General features: G+C 31.6%; 2 protein-coding genes across 2 annotated transcripts; one reads left to right on the forward strand and one right to left on the reverse strand.

Annotated features, from left to right (window-relative positions):
- Positions 1-14510: 14510 nt before the first annotated feature.
- LOC134271281 (short-chain collagen C4-like) lies at positions 14511-16711 on the forward strand (the record flags this gene model as incomplete). The annotated part of the gene is made up of 3 exons (XM_062753507.1): positions 14511-14592; positions 15263-15505; positions 16467-16711. Coding segments are annotated over 3 exons (570 nt in total), but the record flags the coding sequence as incomplete, so codon positions are not given.
- Positions 16712-22202: 5491 nt separating this feature from the next.
- LOC134271282 (uncharacterized) lies at positions 22203-24231 on the reverse strand. Its single transcript, XM_062753508.1, has 3 exons — positions 24109-24231; positions 23849-23965; positions 22203-22781 (listed from the first exon to the last, which is right to left on the reverse strand). The coding sequence occupies exons 1-3, from the start codon at positions 24173-24175 to the stop codon at positions 22642-22644; spliced, it is 324 nt and encodes a 107-aa protein (XP_062609492.1). The 5' UTR covers positions 24176-24231; the 3' UTR covers positions 22203-22641.
- Positions 24232-24460: the final 229 nt, after the last annotated feature.

Here is a 24460-nt window from a genome sequence, read left to right on the forward strand (position 1 = left end):
AGTTTAATCGCGGACAAAATGTGATTTTAATTTCAGAAAATTGTCCGTAACTTGGCACCGGAAGTGAGTTTCCAAAAAATCTCTCGGATATAATAAATTCATGTAACAACACATCTGTCCTGAAAATTTCATGTAATTTCATCCAGTAGTCTTCGAGAAATCGCGTGCACAAAATTAGAAAGTCAAAAAAATAAGAAAAATAATAATAATAATAATAAGAAACAATAGAATCACTATAAGGTCTTCCGTGAAGACGGAAGACCTTAATAAGAAACAGTAGAATCACTATAAGGTCTTCCGTGAAGACGGAAGACCTTAATGATATGTTCTCTTCCTAGCTAACCGATTTAATAATCTGTATAACAGATGCACAAATGGACTTTTACGAGGAGCGCTGACTTTTACAGTTGACGCTTATTTCTACACTAGGGCTACAGTACAGGCAACGCGGATCCCGTATTTCCCGCGTCCCCGCCGCGGTATAATCACAACGCGGTATTTGGCCAGGTAGACAGGTAAACCGCGTTCCCTCCGCGGGAAATTCATTACTAACCTGTCCCCGCCGCGGTTAAATCATCGATCAATTACTGACAATTAGTATCGTAAACAAACGGGAGTTATCTCCCCGAATTGTAATTTGCGAATTTTCCCTGTAACAAAAAAAAAAAAAAAAAAAAAACAAAAACAAAACAAAAACAAAAACAAACAAACAAAAACAAAAAAACAAAAAAAAATATTATTATAATATAATAATAATAATATATTATAATATTATTATTAATAAATTTTGCTATGAATAGAATTTAAATTAAAAAAAAAATAAGTTTATGTTTGTTTCTAAAATTACATATCAATCTTTGAAATTGAATAGAAAATTTCATCAAATTGTTACGTCTTTGCAATTGGATAATTATTTTATGTTATTAAGAATCTATCAAGAAACAAAATTAAATACTAGATATTTTAATTAGTTTTTTTTAAAATCTTCATATTATATGCAAACTGTAATAAATGTTGAACTCAGACTGTTTAAGTTTCGATGAACGATTTTCAGCATTCATTTGAAAAAAAAAAGATGTACATCTTTTACAAAATGTATATCTTCATATTGTTTATTAATTAATTTCGATTTATTGTATATAAAATGTACAGGCTTTCTCTTAAAGTGTCAAATTACCGGAAAACTTCCGATGACGAGCATTTGCAGTTTCATGTAGAGGGCACGTGAACTTAAATTTTCTTTATCCAAGATATCAAGAAAAAGTTCTATTCTTCTTTATTTCTCACCGTTTATGTTCTGTTCCCAAATTAAGTTAATTTAATTAATTAATTTTCTTTAAAGTATTTCGTTCTTTTATATAAATGTGCAGGCATTTTTCTCAAATTGTCAAATGACCGGAAAGCATTCGATGACGAGAGTTAACTTTGAGCACGTGAACTTTAAACAAGAGATCAAGAAAAATATCGTTTTTCACCTTCACATTAACATGTTTTACTTTTTAATACAATGTCTTTTTTTTAATTTTAATATTTCTCGATTTTCGTGTTCAATAGATAAGATAGGATGTGCAGGTGTAATGATAAACTTCACAGACGAAATTATAGTTTATATTAATAATTATTCAATGCAAAAATTCATATATTTTTGTTTTCTTTGACAAATTCTGTTTCTTTGTGTATTAAGTATTAGCCGCGATCATTTCCTGTGTATAGGGATTAGCAATGCCTGAGCAGGAAACGACATGCCCTGGGGGTTTCACGCCTGTCTTATAGTATACCTTGGGTAACGCTCGCTGGGTGTGCTCATCGTTGTCTAGCCATTCAACAGCACATTTGATTCATTGTATCATTATTATTTCATCGATATCATTTTCAGATGCGATATTAGCCTTGGAATTTGTGTCAAATTATTGTTGTTTTTTTGTAAACGGAGTGTATAAAAAGAATAAAAGTAAAAAAAAAACTTTTAAAACAAATTAATGAAGTATTTGATATTAATTAAATCAAATAATGATCCATTACTATGTTATTTCGTGTCTGTTTATATCTGTACCAGTTAGAAAATTGAAAGAGAGAGCGAGAGAGGGGAGAGAGAGAAGAAAAATATCACAATATTAAGGCTCGTGCATGATCGTTTTTCCTCCTTTTTGATCAGTATATCAATTTCTTAAGTCTTAAGTCTAGCGAATAAAACTACCGCTGATTTATCAGTTTATTGACCATTTGTCGAATTTGTCTAAGTTTTATTGTTATTTATCGAGAGACTTGTTTATGATCCACTTTCTTCTTTCGTTTAGCATATGTACATTTGAATTACTTCCTTTTTTTCGCCAGATTACAACGACAGATTTTGGTGGTAAAATAAAATGCATTTTTGTTATAAAATTTGATTAAGAAAAACACAGTATATTAAAATTGTCGAATTATTGAAAATATTTATTTGAAACAAAAATTTTAAAAAGGATTCTGTCTGCAACAAAAACATTCTTTATTTCATGCATTTCAATTCATTAGCTACACAGGAAAAAAACGGCTTCGTTTTACAATGTCGTAGGAAAACGCATACAGGTAATACACTCAGGTAACATCCTGTGTATATAGGTAGTATGTACACTAGACAGCGTCGTTCCCTCGGGGCTTCTCATCCGCTTCGAGTAAGCTCCACTCCACACCAAACTTACCTGAGGAAAACCGAACGGTTTCACAGACATCTGAAAACTTGAAGCATGGCAACTTGCTGATTAAAATAAGTTAATTTCTGTGTTGTGTGTTCAAATATTTTAAGGGCCCATATTTATGTTTGTGTTTTATTTGAACCGGAAAAATCTGAAATTTGTTTATGTTCATAAACATGATTTTAGTAATTTTCGAAAAGAGCAGAAAATAGAAATACATTCAAATACTTGCTATGATATTATTGATATTCTGAATAGAAATACCTGTGATTATTTTATTAACAAGAACCCCCCCCCCCCCCAAAAAAAAAAAAATCATCGATATTTAGTCCATAGTCTTACAGTGTGGCGCCTAAGAATGGAGCAACGATATTCCTACACTTCGGCGTGTTTTGTCTGTCTCTCAAATGTATTTGAATTGCAAAAGATAAATGTACCAAGGAAACGAAAATCATTAGATAAAACAAAGAATAATTTTGGAAACAATTTATTAAATTTTTGTAAAAATAACAATATGTATTTATTGAATGGAAGATTAGAAGAGGGTAAATTTACTACAACAAAATCAAGTGTGGTCGATTATTGTATATGTAGTGTTGAATTTTTGAAACATGTGCAAAATTTTTCTGTACTAGAATTCAATAGGTTATATTCTGATATCCATATGCCACTACTTTGTGAAATAAGTGTGAACTCATATATCTCAAATGATAACTACCAAACTAAAGAAGAAAGTAAGAAAAATAAAAATAATTTATCGTGTCAGAAGATAAAACCATGGGATAATGAAAAAACAGAAGAATTTTGTCAAAATATTGATTTAAATGTTCTAAGAAAATTAAAATATGACTTGAGCAATATTGATATCAACGATTTAAATAAAAACCAGGTTAATGAAATCTTTTCAGACACTGCAGGTCTACTGCTTGACTCGGCACGCACAACGTTTGGAATATTTAATGCTCACCAAACTCACAATAAACTATCACAGAAAAGAAAAGAATGGTTTGATAAAGAATGCAAAATAGCACAAAAAAAATATAGGAAATCAAAACGAATGTTTAGGAAATATCGTTCAAGCATCTTAAAAGAAGAAGTACGTATCAATGAACGTAAATATAAAAATACTATGGATAAAAGTATGAAAAAACATAGAAATTTAATTATGAAAAAAATTAGAAAACTGAGAAGTAACGATCCAAAAAGTTATTGGAAAATAATTAATAAAAGGCCGAACAACAAAAAATGTGATATTAATATTGATGAATTTTACAATTACTTTAAAAAAATCAATAATGGTGATGTAAATAATGACGAACCACTATCAAATGAGATTAGAAATACATATACTAATGAAGAACTAGACTCGGCGATAACTGAAGATGAGATAAAACACGCAATTGAAAATATTAAAAATAACAAAAGCTCTGGAAATGATGAAATTTACAATGAATACATAAAATCCTCTGCTAGTATTATGTTACCTGTATATGTTATGTTATTTAATATTGTTTTTAACTCAGCAATTTTGCCTGAAGCTTGGATTGTTGGTGATATATTGCCTATTTATAAAAATAAGGGGAACGACAATGACCCTGAAAACTATAGACCTATAACTTTATTAAGTTGCATGGGTAAATTATTCACATCCATCTTAGCTAAACGATTAAATAATTATGCTGAGAAATATGATATACTAAATGAAAATCAAGGGGGTTTCAGATCAAATTATTCTACAATAGATAACATTTTTACTTTACAATCGCTAATCGAATTATCCTTTTTACTGAAAAAGAAACTATATTGTGCATTTATAGATTTTAAGGCTGCTTTTGACAATGTATGGAGAATAGGATTATGGCAAAAACTCATTCAAAATAATATTACCGGAAAATGTTTTGAAGTTATAGTGAAAATGTACTCTGAAAGTAAATCCAGAATAGCTGTTAATGATATGGTTACTGAATATTTTCCATGCAAAACAGGGGTACGACAAGGGGAAAACTTATCGCCCTTTTTATTTGCTTTATTCCTGAATGATGTAGAATCTTTTTTAATTGCACATAACAATATTGGTGTCTCAACAATATCAAATGAGATTGAAAAAGAACTTGGTGTTTTGTTAAAAATGCTGATTATTTTGTATGCAGATGATACAGTTTTACTATCGGAATCACCCGAAGATTTACAGAATCAATTGCACAGTTTTTTATTGTATTGTGAAAAATGGAAGCTAGAAGTTAATATAGAAAAAACAAAAATAATGATTTTTTCAAAGGGACGTATACCACATAAAGTTTTTTATTACAATAACAAAGAAATTGAAATTGTTAAACATTTCAAATATCTAGGAATTATATTTTCAACTACAGGTTCATTTATTAAGACAAAACAATATGCTACTGAAAGAGCAACGAAAGCTATGTATGGTATTTTAAAAAAAGGCAACCAATTACATCTTTCTCTAAATGACCAATTGTATTTGTTTGATAAGATTGTAATTCCAATTTTATTGTATGGTTGTGAAGTGTGGGGTTATGGTAATGTTGAAATGGTAGAAAGAGTACATTTAAAATTTTGTAAAATGCTTTTTCATTTAAAACCAAGTACTCCAAATTTTATGATTTACGGCGAATTAGGTAGACTACCTTTAATTATACATATCAAACCAAGAATTATAGCATACTGGTCAAAATTTTACATGGAAAACAATCAAAATATTGTTTTCTAATGTATAAATTACTTCGTGCAAAATTTGATAATGGACATGAATCTGAATGGTTAAAGAATTTGAAATCAATTTTAGACAATTGTGGATACAGTAATATTTGGAATCAAAATCAATTATTTAATAGAACTTGGCTTATTAAAAGTTTGAAACAAAAATTACTAGATCAGTTTCAACAAAATTGGAATTCAACCTGTAATGATTCTTCAAAAGGTGTGACATATAATCTATTTACAAATTTACAATTTGGATGTCAATATTATGTAGATAGCAGGTTAAATAATTATAAGAAACAAATTTTAGCTAGATTTAGAACAGCAAACCATAAATTACCTATTGAAACAGGAAGATGGGAAGGTATTGAAAGAACTAACAGAAAATGTCTTTTGTGTAAAAATGATCTTGGTGATGAATTCCACTATATTTTAAGTTGTGAAAAATTAAAATATGAAAGAAAATTGTATATCCCGAAATATTATTTTACAAGACCAAATATTATGAAATTTAATGAATTGTTTTCTTCCAAAAATGTTGGATTATTGAGTAAACTTTGTTCTTTTATTAAAATTATAAACGAGAGAGTCAAACCTCCAGGTTAACATCAATGTAAACAATTATTAAAATATGGAAATACTTGATTATAAGCACACTTTGTATATATGTTATATGTTACGCTCACGCATGTATGTATATATGTTATATTGATATGTATTGATCTCTATGTTGTTAAATAACAACAAAAGAGATGTTAATAAACTGGTAACTGGTTAAAATTTAATTGTAATTATGTATCACTATCTATCATCGTTTTTCATGCAATTATTTATAACAGACATGTATACAGAAGTAACGGTACTTTTCTGAATGAAAGCAAATGACTGATATAATCTCGCAGATAAATAAACACATACAGCTTTATGTAACTGCAACTGCACGGGCTAATTGTGAACACCGGATTACAGTGCATATAAAGAGAAGCGATATCATGGCATTCTTTAAATTTTAATTATACCTTTTTAGCAATTTGAAGATCATTTGGGGTGGCATTATTGATTTTGAAAATAAACTTTAAGTTAATATATTCAATAAATTATTCGACTTTTTTTCATCCTATACTGTACATGTTTTACTATTAACAGCCGTTTTTGAGAATTAATTAATTTTGAGTGACCATTGGTAAAAAAAAAGAAAGATGTTTTTTATTAAACAATTTGATAAAACTTAAAAATGAATTTTTAAAGAATCCATGTAATGGTATAAATCTATTAATTTTAATGTGGTCATAATCCTCCTCCCCCCCCCCCCCCTCATTTCGACACGATTAAAAATCGACAATACTTTACAGGTAAGAACATCTAAACTGAAGAATAACGGTAGCGGGCCCCGCCGCGGTGTAAACACGGTCTCAGGTAGCACCGCGATCAAACCCCGCGACGGTGTAACGCGGAAAGGATTAATACACCGCGGAGGGGACGCGGTCTAATACGGGATCCGCGTTGCCTGTACTGTATGTACGGTAGCTCTTTTATGATATTAATATCTAGCTCAACATTGAATTAAACGAAAATAACGAGTTATTTCAATGCACATATAACATGTATAAGTTGTCCTTGAAGAAAACGACAACCACCCCATCCTCAACTCCCGGTCATCACATGTTAGTGCCCCTTACACCATACCTATGACCACTAGAAAGGTTTTCTTAAGCATTATCAATTCTGTACTTCCGTACACGATACAAGTTTAAACACACCTCCTAACTTCATTAGCATAATTCGGAAGAATTCGGAGATAAATGTAATGAAATATGAACAACATCCGTAAACGCCCGAACAGCTCTCCTCGCGAGAATTCAGCGAGACCAACATGCTACAGGTGAAAATCGAGAGAGAAATTCAACATGAAAAAAAAGGTAAAACTTTATGTTATCACGATTTATAAATTCTTTAAATTGCAAAAAGTTGAAAAACAAACGTTTCTTTACCTGAAAAGTGAAAGTAGGTTTGCAATTTCTTATTTTGTCAAGTGCTATTGCTCTTTTAAGTGTCAAAACAGCACCTCTCGATTTTTGTAAACATGTTTCCACGTGAAAGGGAGTTGTCGTGTCAGTCGAGATTAACCCACACCATACATTGATTTAGTAACAAAAACACTCGTAAGTAGAATTTTATTTATTTTTTCGATTACCTCTTGCAGAAAATGGCTAATATAATTTAGAGCATGTTTGTAAAATGCTGTTAATAGCATGTCTTAAATTGAACTGTTGAAGAGAAAATGCAGGTGTGCTATAGTTCATTCCAACTTGTATGGTAGTTTACTATGCATGCATATGCAGAGTTACGCATATAAAAGTCATTATTCTTACTTATCAATACCCAGTGATTTGTGAGAACCATATGTGTTTTTTTTAAATACCAAGAGACTAAAATTTAATTCTATCCGTACCCGTTTGTATGCACAAAAAGTTCTTCCGAATTTCCTCTACACATATACACGTGTACCTGGATAAAGGATTAAAGGTTTGTTTACATTTGTTTGCAGTTTTAATAGTGTCAGCTGTTTATATCAATCATGCAGTTTTCACTAGAGCCTACTGATCAAAATTTGGTTTTTACTTTTCTAATTTACATGTAATATGTGTAATATCATAGAATGATGTCAATGCAGTTCTTACATACTTGTGTATATATCAGGTATGAAACTTCACATATGCAGTTGTCGCCCGTGTGGCGCAGTGATAAGAGGGTCTGCTCTAGAGTCGGGAAGGAAGGATTCGATCCTTATGTCGCGAGTTCGAATCCCACTGTGGGACATGGAGACCGGTCCTTCGATGAGACCTTATAAACTGAGGCCCCATGTCACTGTAGGTCCTTGCACAAAAAAGATCCCTTCCTGCTCAAACATGTCAAAGGCCCTCAGTGCCGAGCATAGGAAAAAATCGTAGCCCTCCATGGGCAAGTGGTGGTGTCTCCATATGAGTGAAAATTTCTTGAGAGGAACATATAATAAACAACATACAATCAATCTTTCACATGTGCAGTTTATGAAAATTTTTGAATATTTCTATGTGTACCACTATTTTCCCTTTTAAAAGTTTATTGCCTATCTAAAAGTAGCTAATGAGATAGTATAAATATTATAAAACTAAAGGTGTTGTGAGCAATCATCAGAGCTCTGACACTAAATGATACCCATCACTTCTCATATGAATATACTGAATGTGTCCATGTTTTGCTATGGGAAACCCAAATATGTTTCGGATCATAAAATAAAATAGAAGATGCACAATTGAAATATGTAATATAGATTCTGTAAAAGTCGTCAAATATCACTCAGTAGTTTGAGAGGAATTAACGGATAAGAGATGGGTACACCAAAGCATAACAGACCGACGGACATACCGCTTACTTAACATACCCTCCCGCTTTTCAAGTGGGGGGTATAATAAATTACATGCATGCATCAATCTGTGTAATGAAAAGATATTGCTTAAGATAATTGACATTGATGTTTTGCATTTTTGTTTGTAAGAATACATGTATTTAATTTATATACATATTGTTTAATTATTTCAATGTGTTAAATGAAAAGTAATTTCTTTTTTGTTTGTCTATTGCAGGTTAGAGTACATTTTGAACAGCCATCTCCAGGTATGACAAAAATAACACAATTGACCCTGTAAGGTAATAAACAAACATTATTGAATTTAGAATATGTATATGATTAAGTACAAATGTGAAATCATTGTAGGCCCACGCTAAAAATAGTTTTCTTTCACTGCTCACTGTTTGTTTTTTTTCATTAAAATAAAACAAAAAAAGCAAATACAAAAAAGAAAATCAAATCAATTCAATTATAATTTGCAATGAATGTTTCTTGCAGGATATACTCTAAAGACAGTGACGTGCAAGTTCAAGGTTTGACTGTGAGTATTGTATATGTAACTGTAAGGATAAATTAATAACATATTTAATTTGCAACATTATTATTTAATTATTATCATTCTGACCATGCTGGTTGGAGTAAACAAAGAAAAAATATTAAGCATGCCCAAGTACTCAAATATCTACATGTACATGTATATCAATGTATAAAAGAATCCTGTGTAAAGTTATATATAGTTACACAGAGAGAGAGAGAGAGAGAGAGAGAGAGAGAGAGAGAGAGAAAAGGGTCAATATAATTGAAAATCATGCATCAGTGATTTTTGTTTTTGTTTAATTCTCAAAAGATTTAATCACATTCTGTTCTATTTTCAGCAGATACTTTAATAATAAAGAATGGGTCAAAGAATTCTCACTTCATGCTGCATAACAGTACATGTAAGTTCAAAGGCAGAAGAAAATCTATTAAAAGAGAATTTATAAATACAGTTTGTTGTCTGTTTCAGCAAACAATTTATTGAACTGAAAATTATGCTGATACATAAATCAGCATATTATGCAAACTGTAAATGATTGCATTACATATTTTTCTGATTCGCATGTAGTGCATTGATATTTGTCAGTATTTTTCATTCAGTTTTTTTCTCACATAATTGCAAATGCTTGTATTTTATTTGGATTAATTAAATTTAGAGGATTGTATTAAAAATTATTAATCATATTTGTAGTTCAGTTGTAACAAAACAAATTATCTGATGAAAGCTTCAACCACAGGAACATGAGGAATCTAGGAAAGGATGTCAAGTCCAAAGAGAAGGTATGTTGATTACTGGTGATGATATGTTATTGATGTAAATAGAGTACAACAATAAAATAGAGAGAACAATAGTAATCCAGACAAAAAAATTAATCTTAATTCTTTTCAAGAATAGGCAGGTCATGATAAGTCACTCTGAGATAGTTAAGAGCAGATTTAGATTTGTTCAGATCATATAGCTATAGGGTAGGGTGGGTCCACAGTGGGGGATCAAAGTTTTATTCTGGAATATTTAAGGCTGAAGCCTTTTATTATGAAATCTATTCAAGATTATCAGGGTCACAATACATCATATTTTTTGAACGAATACATCCTAGTACAGAATCAAGGGTAATGGATGTGCCATAATTAGAAACAGAATCTTTATCTAGAAAGTCCTATGTAAATATTTGAAAATCATTTTGTTTATTTCTTGGTTTTTAAGTTAAGTAGAGATAAAAATAATATAAGTTTTCATAATTTAAATTCCTGTTTTATGGAGACTTTATTTGATATCTATGTAAGGTCAAAAAGATACAATTTTCAGAAAGAAAGCAATATTTTGGGGTTATAGAAAAGGGGCATAACTCTCGAGCTCATCATGATAGTAAATGATGGATGTCAGATAATGTGAAAAACGTGCACTGTTGGAAAACAAATGAATACAGTGCAGTCTGAATAAGTACAGTTAAACAACAGTATATTAAAATCAAACAACTTTGACTACCTAGGGTATGTTGACTTTCATGCCACTATTACAGATTGAATGAATGATTTGCAAACACTTTGAATTGCATACGATTTACTTTTGTTAATTTACTTTGCTCATTTTGAGCATATTTCTTTCTCATGCAGATTATTAATGAACAATGATAGATTAATTGAATTAGCAACTGTAAATGGCATACATGTATATGAATTTTATATACTCTGTTTGAACTTTGGTATATATCTTTGACACTGAGTGATATCATGAACACATTGAGATATCAAAGTCATTTTAAAGTCCCTTGAACGACATCTAATTACCATGAATCTCTTGAATATCTCAATTTTTTCAGCAGTCCCATAAGCATTTCAAGATTATTGATTTATTGATTCAATTAATTTATGATGAATTATAAAAATATCAATCATATACTTTAAATTTATGTTAATGCATTAACATTTTTCAGGCCATATAACAAATAATTGCTGAATTCATGAAGACTAGCTGGGATGATACAGTACTTTTCTACTCTTATGAACCATATTTAAACATAATTTGAGGATCCCTTTCTCAAAAAAAAAGAATTTGCATATTCAAAGACTCTATAGTTTATTGTTTATTTGTACATTGTTTAACATTCTTCTTGAGAATTTTTCACTCATATGGGGATGTCAACATTTGCCAGTGGAGAGCTGCAACTTTTGTCCTTTATACTTGGCACACATGACTAATTGAGCAATGAGGGATCTTTTTGAAGCTAGCACCTACTGCAACACAGGACCTCTGTATATACAGTCTCATCTTTATGTCTGACTGTGCCATGCAGGTGACTTCATAGGTTACAAAATAATAAGATAAGACTGATGTTTTTAATTCAATTAGAGTAAAGAAAAAATGTTTGCAAAAAAGGGATGTAATAGCTACATGTAGCTCTCACTGGTATTGCATACTTAAACTACATTTGTATATATTTTACATATTTTAATTACACATGTATTTTAAACCAGATCAGTACAGAAAGAAACACTTAAAAATTTTTACTATGAATTTTATTATAAGGTTTATTATAAGGTTGATATTCTTTAAAAAATGGAACTTTAATTTTTTTCAGTAAGAAGAAAAAATATTTAGAATTTTAATACATGTGCACTTAATTTTGTTTATTAACAAAATAGTCAAAACTTGGAGATCTTGTGAAGGGTATCTAAATATTGATTTATAATTTTTTCCTTCTTTTTTTTTTAAACAGCATAATATTTATTATAACATATGCCTGTAATATGCCTGTAATATACAACTTATTTGTTGTTGAACATTCCATTGTCTGTCTACATGTAGTGCTTAGTAAATTTCTTGTAAATACAAACATGATTGCATGCTATTTGTTGACTTTGTCTTCTTTTTTTTTCAACATGATATATAAATGGTGTGCATATCAGTTTAAATTATTTTTGTTGAATTCAGTTAACAGAAAAAAATGATAACGGAATATAATTATGTAGATAGATACCTTTCAGAAATATTTACATGTACTAGTAGCTGCAGATATGTTGCTTATGTGAAATCAGGTATACTTGAAAATCAATTTACCTGTATTTATTAAACAGAAATTAATGAACACATTCATATATCTATGCAGTATTTCATACTGAAAATACACTGTGTGTTAATGTTTTACTTATTCAATATAAAAATTGACCAGAAGTGATCTTGGTGGAATAAAATATATATATCTCACATTATTTTTTTCTTTTCCCCCAATGGCAATTTTATCCCAATTTAAATATATATAAATTGATAAAAGAAGCTGACTATACCATATATAAATCATGAGTTGTCTTTCCTTGTTTAGAGAAAATGAATGCTCCCTTGGGTTCATGACCCTGAATATTAATAAGGTTGGGAGGTGTGTTAAATGTCCAAGTAAACCGTCAACTGTAGAAGTCAGCGCTTCTCGTAAAAGTCCAATAGGCTCCTGGTGATAGCGGTCTTCACCTCATTGAAAATCTGTTTCAAAAAAATAAAATAAAAATCGTTTATATCACACTACCGAATTGGAACAATACATTAGTGTCGAGTCAAGTGATTTGAGGTACCGTACGTGGTTGATGGAAGCCACTTTCTTTGAAAGCAAACACTGACCTTGAAAACCTCAGAGGTGGGATAAGGTACCATAGAAGATCAATGAAATCAAGAAAGACACATGAGTCACATAAGAGTTTGATGTAGGATAACTTCGTTAAGAGGAGTTTACCCCCCCCCCCCGCTTGAAAAGGGGGAGAGTATATAGTAATCGTTATGTCCGTCCGTCCGTCTGTACTTCATCTGTCTGTAGTCCGTCCGTCTGTCTGTTACGCTTTGGGGTACCCATCTCTTATCCGCAACTCCTCTTTACCACTGCGTGAAGGTTAATGAAACTTTCACAGAATCTTTATTACATATTGCAATTGTGCACCTTCTATGTTACTTTATGATCCGACACTGGACTTTGCCATTCTACCGGTAACCATATGAGAGGCGGGGAGCATCATTTAGTGAGCTCATTGCTCACAGCACCTCTAGTTTCCTTCAGTTATCGATTATACTCATAGCAATATGAAAAAATCAAAACAAATATAATTGAGTGTTATCAATTTGAACACAGTGCATTATTATAAATATTCAAGGAATGATTCTAATTCTTGCCCAAATTATTCGAGTATAACCTGGTTTGGGTCAATTCAGGCTTTCCTTTACCGAAAATATTGCTTTCCTGCAAATATTTCCTGTAATACTGCAGCAGACATTGTTGAAAGCTTTTTGCAAGCATTCAAATCATGGATGGTTTCATGCAAACTTGCTGCGAACATTAAGTTGGCGTGTATGTTTCTTGCAATGTTCCTGCAAATTTGCTGTAATGTTTGCCGCAAGATTGCAGCTAGCGGCAATGATCATTTGCGAACAAGAAAATTGTCTTCTTGCGAATGATTTTCTTTGCTGCAAGCTTGCAGCAGACTTCCTTCAGACTTGCAGCAAACATATCAGTTTGGTTAGGGTTATAATCTGCGAAGGGTTTTCAATTAACACATTTAATTTCTTATACTTAAAAGGTATACTGGCCTATAGTTTGTAATACATGTATCGGACATTTTTAGATAAGTAAATTAGGAGTTTTGCGGGGTTTTCCTAGTTGGGAAGCGTCTGTTTATCGAATCAAAATAGGAGATATCGATGATTCTGATAAGAATTAATATGATATATTTTATTTTTCTCATTTTCGTGTTTTCGAAAGATGTACGGATCGGATAAGGGTTAAGTTACATTTTAATTATATCTTTTTCGTGTATATACTGTAAGATTAATACCAGATGTTCATCATTTCAAATATAAATATAAGCAGGAAAATTAGTATTTTTTCTGTGAAGGGATTCAATATTTCAAAGGTAGAGTCTAAAAACAATTATTTAAAAATATTTTGTATCAATGTCTAGACATCTTTTTTCAGTAACAAAAAAATATGAACGAACATTGATTACCATGTCGATGCGTATATTTTTGATTCGTGGTTTTTTTTCGCAGATGATGAAACTTTATCATATATTTTATTTTCTTCTTCACTTGTTCAATGCGGAAGTGAATGCAAGCATACAGGAAAGAGGTATGACTCTACTATTATATTGACAATACTTATTATATTTTCATGCCACGTATTTGAGAGAAAAAATAAAATTTCTCGTTTGTAGAAATTGGAAACAGGGAGGTTGTATATACAAGATGGGGAAAGAGTATGTGTCCTTCACACGCAAAATTAGTCTATTCAGGTAAAAAATAAAATCATTTTTTCGAAGAAAAAAAATATGGCACTAAATTTGACATCAGACAAAGATGGAACTATTTTTAATAAATGCAAAAGCAAATAAAAATTTATACAGCAAAGAACGTTTAAGGAAGCTCTAAACACTACAAAGTAAAGAGTTCTAATTCTAGGGTAGTTTTACAATCGGCAATCCTCGCCTGACTTTGCTACGGTCCATTCCAACTAAGGTTTGTGCGAGGTATGAGCCACCCGAGGAGCTCCGAGTGGTAGTGTCTTTCCTGATATACTTTATTTGCACAACTTCATATATATTTTTCTCAATGTCAAAAAAATCATAAATTTTCGTGTGGGGGGAGGGTTCTTTTTGTTGTTTTCGAGGTATGAAGAGAGCCACGAATTCATGTCCACCTAAAATTGTAAAATGTTACATACAAAACTACTCATTAATTCTGCGTCCAATAATTCAAATCCCCCCGAACCAAGGTTTTTTGCTCAAACCACGAAAATTTGACCCCACGATAATATGTGATTTTACAGTAGCCTAAATATGCACACCTTCATATATATTTTTCTCAAAGTCTAAAAAGCATTTACCCCAGTATTTAGAGTTTCCTTAAGACATAAGATATTAATGTTTGATACGATCATCAAATGCAGATTTGCTCCTTTTATAGGGTATACCGCAGGAGGTCATTATACACATCCAGGAGCGGCTGTAGATCCTCTTTGCTTACCGACGGATCCAGAGTGGGGGATCTATAAGGATGGTTTTGATGGGCATAAGGGTCTTGTTTATGGAACAGAGTATGAAACAGCAAGCTTTAAGGAAAACATATATTTCAATGCATTGCATGATCATGATGTCCCATGTGCTGTGTGTCTTGCTCAAAACAAATCCGTTTTAAAGATGTTTCCAGGTGAGAAAACCTTTTACAAGTACCCAGGTAGTAAATTTCATATAAATAGTAGGTACATTAATATTCTTGGAAAATTCATAGTTTAATTTTAGCATTTGACGTGCATTTAGGACATTAAGAGATTAAAGTCGCATTGCAGCAAAACAGGTTTTGGTATGTTAGCTGCATGGCCAACAGGCCTTTTAACATGATTTTGATTTTCATATACCAGAACGAGAAACTTCAATGGACAAGTTGCAAAAAGGTACACTATGCATTTCAGTACTAAAGAAATTAATTACCGTTCGTTTCAAAGCTCATTACGTGTAAATTTTGTCCTTTCACTCACTCACTGATGAAAGAAATCTTTTGTCATTCTTGCTGGTTAGAGCTCCTTGAACTTATGAATTGTTGATCATAGAATATGCATATATAAATTTTATTGGAATTCCTTTCTATTTGTTATACATGTAGTGTTGATTGAATTTGATTGCACTTATTTATTGGCTACCACCTTTGCAAGGTTGGTCTTCTCTAATTTAATATACAATTATATTAAAAAAAACAACTTAATTTTATTTTCGAAATTAAAAAATGTTCACATTGGACTTGTTTTTCCATGATAGTTTTTCATTTGCAAAATTCCACCTTTGTTGCAGGTTTCATGCTTAATGTGTTCAAATAGGGAAGATTAAGTTTACCAGTAATTGTATTCGTATTTACTTAATTTATATAATTACTAAACATTCCATAAGAGCTAATTTATGAATAAGAACGTAAAATTCAGATCAGCTGGAATTAATCATTGTAATTCTGTGCTTCAAATTTTGAACGTGTAAAACAGCCTTTACACAAGGTCTTATAGTTTTACAACTTATTCTTTATCTTAAGTTTCTTAAATGTCTTTATTATTCCTATTAAAAGTAGTCTTGGCAATTATTCCAATACATCTTAATGAGATGAATGTGATATTTCATTTTAGCAAGAAAAAGCTGTTACGAAGGCTGGTCACTTGAGTACGAGGGTTATCTAATGGCGGGAAATTATCGTCACCCAGCGGGTAAAACATACACATGTGTAGACAAGAAACCAGAAACCATACATGGCGGCCATGCAAACAACGATGGTTACCTATTTTATTTTGTTGAAGCTGTATGTGGTTCATTGAAATGTCCACCATATGTTCAAGGGAGAGAGCTAACTTGTGCCGTTTGTTCAAAAATGTAAACAATAAAATATAATACAATATATAAGAATACAACTTTTTCATAATTAAAACCATAAAATGCTGTCTTATATTGTTAGTACGGGTATTATTGTCGCAGCTGTTGCAGAAAAAATACATGACTCGCGTAAGAGCTAGGCTACCTTTTTGTAGAAGCCTAGAGTGGTTTATCGAAATGTCCACTATATGTTTAAGGGAGAGAAATAACTTGTGTCGTTTGTTCTAATATGAAAACAAATATGAATAAAATATATAATGCTATTAGGACATGAGGTATATTTTATGTAATTTGCTCTCGTAGGTTGTTAGTCGAACTTGCTGGACTGTTTCGTGTATGTTTTAAATAAACTCGCAGCCATTTCTTGCATTTACTGTCATAGACGAGAGATTAGAGTTTAGAATCGGCATACCTTCTTTGAATAGTCACTATCTAAACTGTTATAATAACATTTTAGCTCACCTAATTAAACGAAGGTATATGAAAGTGAATTAAACGCCCTTCGCGTCTGTGTCCCAGGATAAGTTTTTTGTAGTAGTTTTTTTTTTGTCCCCCGCTTGAAAAGTGGGGGATATTAATTTGGGTTTGTCCGTCCGTCTGTCCGTCCGTCCGTCCGTCCATCCGACTTTCTGTCTGTCTGTAACGCTTTCGTTTCCAGACGATATCTCGAGAACCCTTTGAGCTTTTGCAATGAAATTTAGCATAGCAACTCCCTATGGACCAAAAAAGACCCCTATTGATTTTGAGGTCAAAAGGTCAAAGGTCAAGGTCATAAATAAGCAACACAAGACGAAAGACCACCTTTAAGCAATCGCTTAATGGTAGCTTAATGGTGACTTAATGGTGGCTTAAAGAAGTTAATTCCTTTAAGCCACCATTAAGCCACCATTAAGCTGCAACTTACAGGTGCTTAATGTCCAAACTTCATTAAGCTACCATTAAACCACCATTAAGCTGAGCTTAATGGTGACTTAATGGTCAACCCTCATTAAACTTTTACGCATCTTATATAGAATCTTTGAACTAACTTTTATTTATTTTAATATCATTTACGCAAAATCTATTCCAACTCATAATTCTGTCTCGATCATAATTTCTACGAGTTTTTTTGTCAACATGCATAAACTTGATCACTGGGAACAAAGTTAGCTAATAGCCACAGGGGCTTGCTCGAGGTGTCTATTTTTTTCTTAAAATCATTTACAGTGATAATAAAACAAAACATCCTGTATCAGAACGTATATTATTTTTTTTAAATAAATCATTATTACATGCGTTGTTTTTATTTTTAGTGTATATGATTTTTAGAAATAATTATTACACACTGTGAACAAGTCCTTGTGAAATATCTTAAATTTACAATACCAAAAATCAATTTGTTCTTAAAATTATCTATATTCATGAACACAAAATATATATTACTTTTTAAAAACAAAATGGTATTTTTATTTCATGTGTTAAAAGAAACATTCCGCTACAGAATTCACAGGAATATAACTATATAATCTCATGAAAAAAAAATCTCTGTCCCTTTTTGGGGGGGGGGGGGGGGGGGCTACTGGTATACAAATGTTTAGTTTTAAAAGATTGACTTTTACCATGAAAACTTTTTAATGGCTTTTACATCATGAATAATTCTAATTAATTCGTTATTTTTTTTTAATAATGCAGCGGTAAGTATCTGTCAAAATCTAGTCGGTCTTTAATGATTGTTATTTCAAAATCGATTTTCAGAGGAACGGCCGATCAGACTAAACATGACATCCGACCAGATATATACACATTGAGAAACGGGATAAGATTAACAGATGATCAGTGTACAGTAAACCGACTGGTCAGACAATAGACCTTAATTAGGTGTCCCCCCGTCCCCGATTAACTAACAGAAAACTATACATACACAACGTACACTGACAGATTTTAATGATCAATTATTTTAAAAAAAAATTAAATTTAACGCAAGCATATTACAAATTAAAAATTATGATTCATCGTAAAAAGTCAATTATTTTGATACCCAATATGATACAAAAAGAATTGAAACTGAATATGATATTCTAAAAAAAGATCTTGTAAACGTGATTAACCAGGTAACTCTTACGCGAGGATTGTCACTAAATTGTTGACACAGAAACCGTTAATATCCGCAGTATATCAAAAATAATAGTAAAATCTGTTTTTTCCTCTTTCTTTTTCGATGATAGACTTTTGTATTTTATCTATAATTAATTTTTTTTCAATCATGATTTAATGCTTACATTTCGAAAATTTTCGAATAACAGAGCGAAGAACTCAATCACATTACATCAATCTAAAAGCCGAACTCAGTGTAGAAATATATATTAATGTGTTAAGATCCACAAATAAAATTGTTTATATTTTGATTAATAAATCAATTCAAGACTTTTGGAAATGTTCAACAAAATACTAGTAAATACCTTTACAAGTCCAAACAAATTTTGAAAAAAATTAAGGTTAAATATTTGATATTTTCATTACATTATCAAGAGCGGCGATAGCCTAATGGGTAAGGCGTTCGCTTTGAAACCCAAATGTCATGGGATCGCGCCCCGACTGAGGCTTTTTTTTTATTTTTGAATTTCGTTCTTTTTCATAATTTTTACCAAATCAAGATATAAGCGAACTCTACATTTATAATATTGATAACAAATCACTATAAAAATAATTTTTCACCCATATAAACAATATTATCGACTGCGTAATGTGACTTAATGGTGGCTTAATGGTGGCTTAATGGTAGCTTAATGGTAGCTTAATGGAGTTTGGACATTAAGCACCTGTAAGTCTAGCTTAATGGTAGCTTAATGGTGACTTAATGGTGGTCTAAAAGTTACCATTAAGGACCTGTAAGCCACCATTAATCTTAATGGTAACTTAATGGTGGTGTAAATGTTACTTAAAGGTGCTTAATGGTAACTTAATGGTGACTTAAAGACAACCATTAAACCACCATTAAGGACCTATAAGCCACCATTAAGCCGGACTTAAAGGGTGTGTTTCATCTTGTGCAAATTTTGTCTGTTATAACACTTTCGTTTCCACACGATATCTCAAGAACCCTTTGAGCTTTTGAAATGAAATTTTACATATCAACTCCCTGTGGTCTAAGGAAGACCCCTATTGATTTTGAGGTCAAAAGGTCAAAGTTCAAGGTCGTAAATTTATACATACTGTTTGTATGAAACACTATCATTTTCGGGCGATATTTCAAGAAGATTTTTAGCTTTTGCTATGTAATATTACACCAAAACTCCCTAGGACCTCTCTCACTCCTCTCAAAGTGCCCCGCCCCGTTTGTTTTATTAGTATTTATTGTATTACATGTCGCTATTTTTAGTACAGGGACATGAGGAGAATTATCACGTATATAACAGGTTCTCGGTGGACTTTATATTCTTATTACATCTATAAGAACTGTTTAATAAAGATTAAATCAGACACCATGCATTGTGTAAAATTTTGACAATATCAAACGTGAATATATACATGTATGTCACTTCATGTTTGTATACAATTGTTTCAAGGTTACAGCGACTCCGTGGTCTAGTGGTATGTCTCTCGCTTCAAATGTGAGAGGGACCGGGATCGCATCTCGGACGATTCATTTTTTTTTCGAAATACTTTTCTTTTTTTACTAAACGATAGTGTTCAGCATGTGAAATGAAAAATTTATGAGGTCTGGCTTGTACAAACTTATAATATCATTATTACAGTGTGATAAATATTCCATATAAAAAAGAATCTTCTACACATATAATAAAGAATAATCCATCAAACCTTTATATCCATATTGGCATATTTTATTTGCTTACATTGTATGTATACATTTTATACATCTAATAATTCTACAAATTCAGTGAAGGGGATCCGAACCGCCGACCCCGAACTGCGCATGGTTTACTTTTCCCTAAGCGGGGGACAAAAATTCTCTGAATTAGCTTGTTAAGTACTTCTTCGTCTTATATTGATCATACTTGCATGAAAGATGCTTCTAGTGTGTTTCATTGTACCAGACAGGGTTTCAGATACTGCAATATTGCAATATTAGCAAAGATTATGACCAGGTTAATGTTTTTGAAAGAGGTTAGCATTTTTAGTGCAGTTTTGGTGTATGTTTTATTTCCATGTAATTATGAACCCTATGATAGTCACACTTGCATGGATGATACATCTAAGGATGCATCCGAGCTTGCTTTGGATGCTGAATCTGACCTGTGTTTTCCAGATTCGATAACAGCTTAATGTACTTGTGCAGGTCTCATTTCTAAGTAGCTATAAGCCTTATAACGACAAAACTTGCATCTAAGGATCCGATGCACACTATTAGACTTGATTCGGATGCTAAATCTGATCTTAATTTTCCGGATGAGTAAACAGGTTAAATTTTTTGGTGCAGGTATCATTTATAATTATATGTAAGTAGCTTGGAGCCATATAATGACCAACCTTGCATGGATGATACATTAAAGGATGCATACTACTAGACTTGCTTCTGAAGCTGGATCATAAATATATCCGATATACATTTTCCCGAAAATGTTTCAGGTAAATGGGTGCAAGTCTATCATCAAGAAACTATAAAGCCATTATTATCCAATCCTGCATAGATGATGCATCAAGAGATGAACACTCTCAATCTTGCTTCAGATGCTGGATTTGATTTCATTTTCTTGATGGATGACTAGTTTGAAGATTTTGATACGCGTATGTCTATTCCCAAGTAACTTCAAGCCCTATCAGATCAAAAATGCATAAATCTTATATTTTGGGATGTACGAGGGTTGTTCCGTAAAATCGTGGACAAAGCGTTTTTCTCGAAAAGTAATGGGCGCACTAAGCTGAAAACTCATCCAACTTCATTTCAGCAAAGATAAAACGTGACGCTGTTTTAGACACTTTGACGTTATAATCCATGCGCCGTAAGGTGATACAATACACGGCATAAAAACACATAGTTTGTTTATTTATGCATATATTTATCTGAAATTTGCTGTGTATATTACTAAAATATTTACTAAATAACAGTGAAAATTTCAGAACGCAGTGATGTTTATTTTTTACACTAGACAACTTGTCCACGATTTTACGGGACAACTCTCGTATATACTTATAGAATGTAACTTAATTATAGGACTTTGCCTTACTTATAGACAATATTCGGTGAGGGGAGCTTTTTAATCTCTGATCACCTATGCTTTTGAGCTCGATACTAAAATCTTGCTTTTGCCTATATTTTTGTAAGTATGGTATAACAATGAGGACTTTTCTTGGTGTAATCCTGAGATAGGTTAAGTACAACGAAACAATACAAACAAACATGGATCATTGAAAATACTGTGAAATCAGTAAATTTCGTGGGGGTTTAATTTGCGTTGTTTTCGAGGTATGGAGAGACCTACGAATTCATGACCACGACGAAATGTAAAATTTCATATGCATTACTACCAAATATTTTCCAACCACAAATTCAAATCCTCACAAACCAAATTTATTTCCTCAACCCTCGAAAATTTGACCCAACAAAAATATGTGATTTTACAGTATCAGATTTGGGGTAATGATTGAGGTTTAAGTTTCTTCAGTCGATATGACACAATCTTTTTTTCCTAGTCGGATAAACAGATAAATCAGTAGTCAAATCAAAATAAAAATAATTGCAGATGGTTACAAATCAATACGCAAGAATGTGCATTCTGTGAATATTCTGCATAATATTAACTGTCTTCAATACACTGTAACCCGAAGATTAAGATACATGTAAGAGATCTTTGGACAATTTATTTGGTTGTTTAGTTTAAAAACCTACATGTTGAAAATAGATAGGTTAAATGAAAGATAAGCAAAGTATTTTGGGGGTTGGGGTATATTGAATATTATGTGACCCGTTCCACATAGCTTAGGAGAGCTTGCTTTTCAGCCAGGGATATGATAACTGTTTCTGCAGCATTGTCTTGACAACCCTCCTCCACACAAACCGGCTGTATACTCTCCCCTGCAAATCACAGTGTTTATGTCCTGACATACACCTTTTCGCTGACATAGATAATCTTGACCTGTAAAATAATTATAATGATACTAATTTGTTTTCGCTTCTTATCGATAATGGTCTTTTCAAGATCTTTGACAATGTTTGAGTACTAGTATTCAATTATTTATACTTATATAAGGCTTTTGAATGTAATTTTGATTAAGTAATACTTATGATGAAGGGCGATAAAGAGAAATGCCTGTTAGCCATTCAAAATTTAAAGTAACCTTATTCTAATCTTTATTTTGAGTTGCAGAAACACAAAAATTCAGCAAAGAGTCTTACATTGTAAGCCTATTTCAATTTTGATATCTACACACCAATAAAAATTACTCCAAAACAATTATTCCAAATTTCCGTTATAATATACCGTATGAACTCTTGTATAAAGCTTCATCTCATAATCATATGCTGACAATTTTTATTGGGGTTGATTTTCTTTGAAGGTCAAAATCTTGCTTTTTTTCATTATGACGATGAAAATATACTTCTTGTTAAGGAACAATGACGCCATTATAATTAAGTACATGTAGGTTTATTTACATCATACACCCCAACATTCTACTCACCAACATGCCCGATTATGAAATAAAAATAAGGACAGATGATACAAACAAAAAAGTGGATGCCTGGATTGGTATATATTTCTGGGCTTATTTTTGTTGCAAATGAATTATCTAAAAAATATTCCAAAATATAAAACTAATATGATGTTGAAAATTCTACCTGTCTGCAGTCAACCTTATTAATCTATACAAATATTTGACACTTCAATTTCCTTTTTTGTGTGAAAATTTGAATTAAGAAATATTAAACTTGTTCATTTTACTCTTTGAAACTCAGGTTGTTATTTTCAATTTCATGACAAAAGTGTGTTTGTATTATCTGTCCTTAAATATCTTTTTAGATAAAAATGATGTTTATATGTCAAGATCCGTTTTTATTGCAATCCATCAATTTTTTATGTATAAAAGAAATAAACATTTACGAGATAAAAAAAAAAAACGGAATCTTTGCACGTACTGACCAACAGAAGTATGGAATTCTGTCTCACAAATTAAAAAGAAACAAATTTATTCTATTGAGTCTCACCTTTAACACAACATTGTCTGTTAGTCGGTCCAGCACAGTATCCAGGTTTGTATCTCCCACAAGGTTCACTTGTGTACTGACAACGCCCATTCATTGCCCAGCAGGACGAATCACCAGCTATTACAAAAAGTATATTATATATTTATAAATATTTCCATTTTTTTTTTTTGTTACATCGAATCTTTAAAAAAAATCATAAGAAAATTTTATGAATTATAATATCTCTCAAGAATAAAAAAAAAACAATAATAAATTCTTACCCAAGATGAAAACGGGACTAACTATAACCAATAAGACAAAATTCTGTAAAGAAAATACCGTGGTCATGATACAACTGGAAAAAAAACTCAATGAAAATATTACTGATTTATACTAGGATTGTGTTGAATATATATGGGCTATTTTCTGGATTGCATTCCAAAACTGTTACATCAAAAGCAAATCACCTATAAACAATTCTAACAGCTGTTTCACTTACGCTCCTCGTTCCTTGGAGATGTAGCACAATTTTCCAATATTACTGCGCAAATGAAATATTTTAAGCTTCATTTCAATGATAAAAAGCACACGTGCGAAAATCTGACATTAATATTGTTTCGGATACTTTAAGTA

This window comes from Saccostrea cucullata, unplaced genomic scaffold (assembly GCF_032062105.1).
Source record: "Saccostrea cucullata isolate Sc308-1 unplaced genomic scaffold, CSIRO_AGI_Scuc_v1 ctg8536, whole genome shotgun sequence".
NCBI classification, from domain to species: Eukaryota; Metazoa; Mollusca; class Bivalvia; order Ostreida; family Ostreidae; genus Saccostrea; species Saccostrea cuccullata.

Excerpts from the sequence above, each read along its gene's own strand:
- LOC134271282 (XM_062753508.1), bottom strand. The coding sequence starts at position 24,175 with ATGACCACGGTATTTTCTTTACAGAATTTTGTCTTATTGGTTATAGTT. Across the intron at positions 23,966-24,108 it reads TAGTCCCGTTTTCATCTTGG|CTGGTGATTCGTCCTGCTGG; the intron begins GTAAGAATTTAT and ends TTTTTGTAATAG. Across the intron at positions 22,782-23,848 it reads CAGACAATGTTGTGTTAAAG|GTCAAGATTATCTATGTCAG; the intron begins GTGAGACTCAAT and ends ATTATTTTACAG.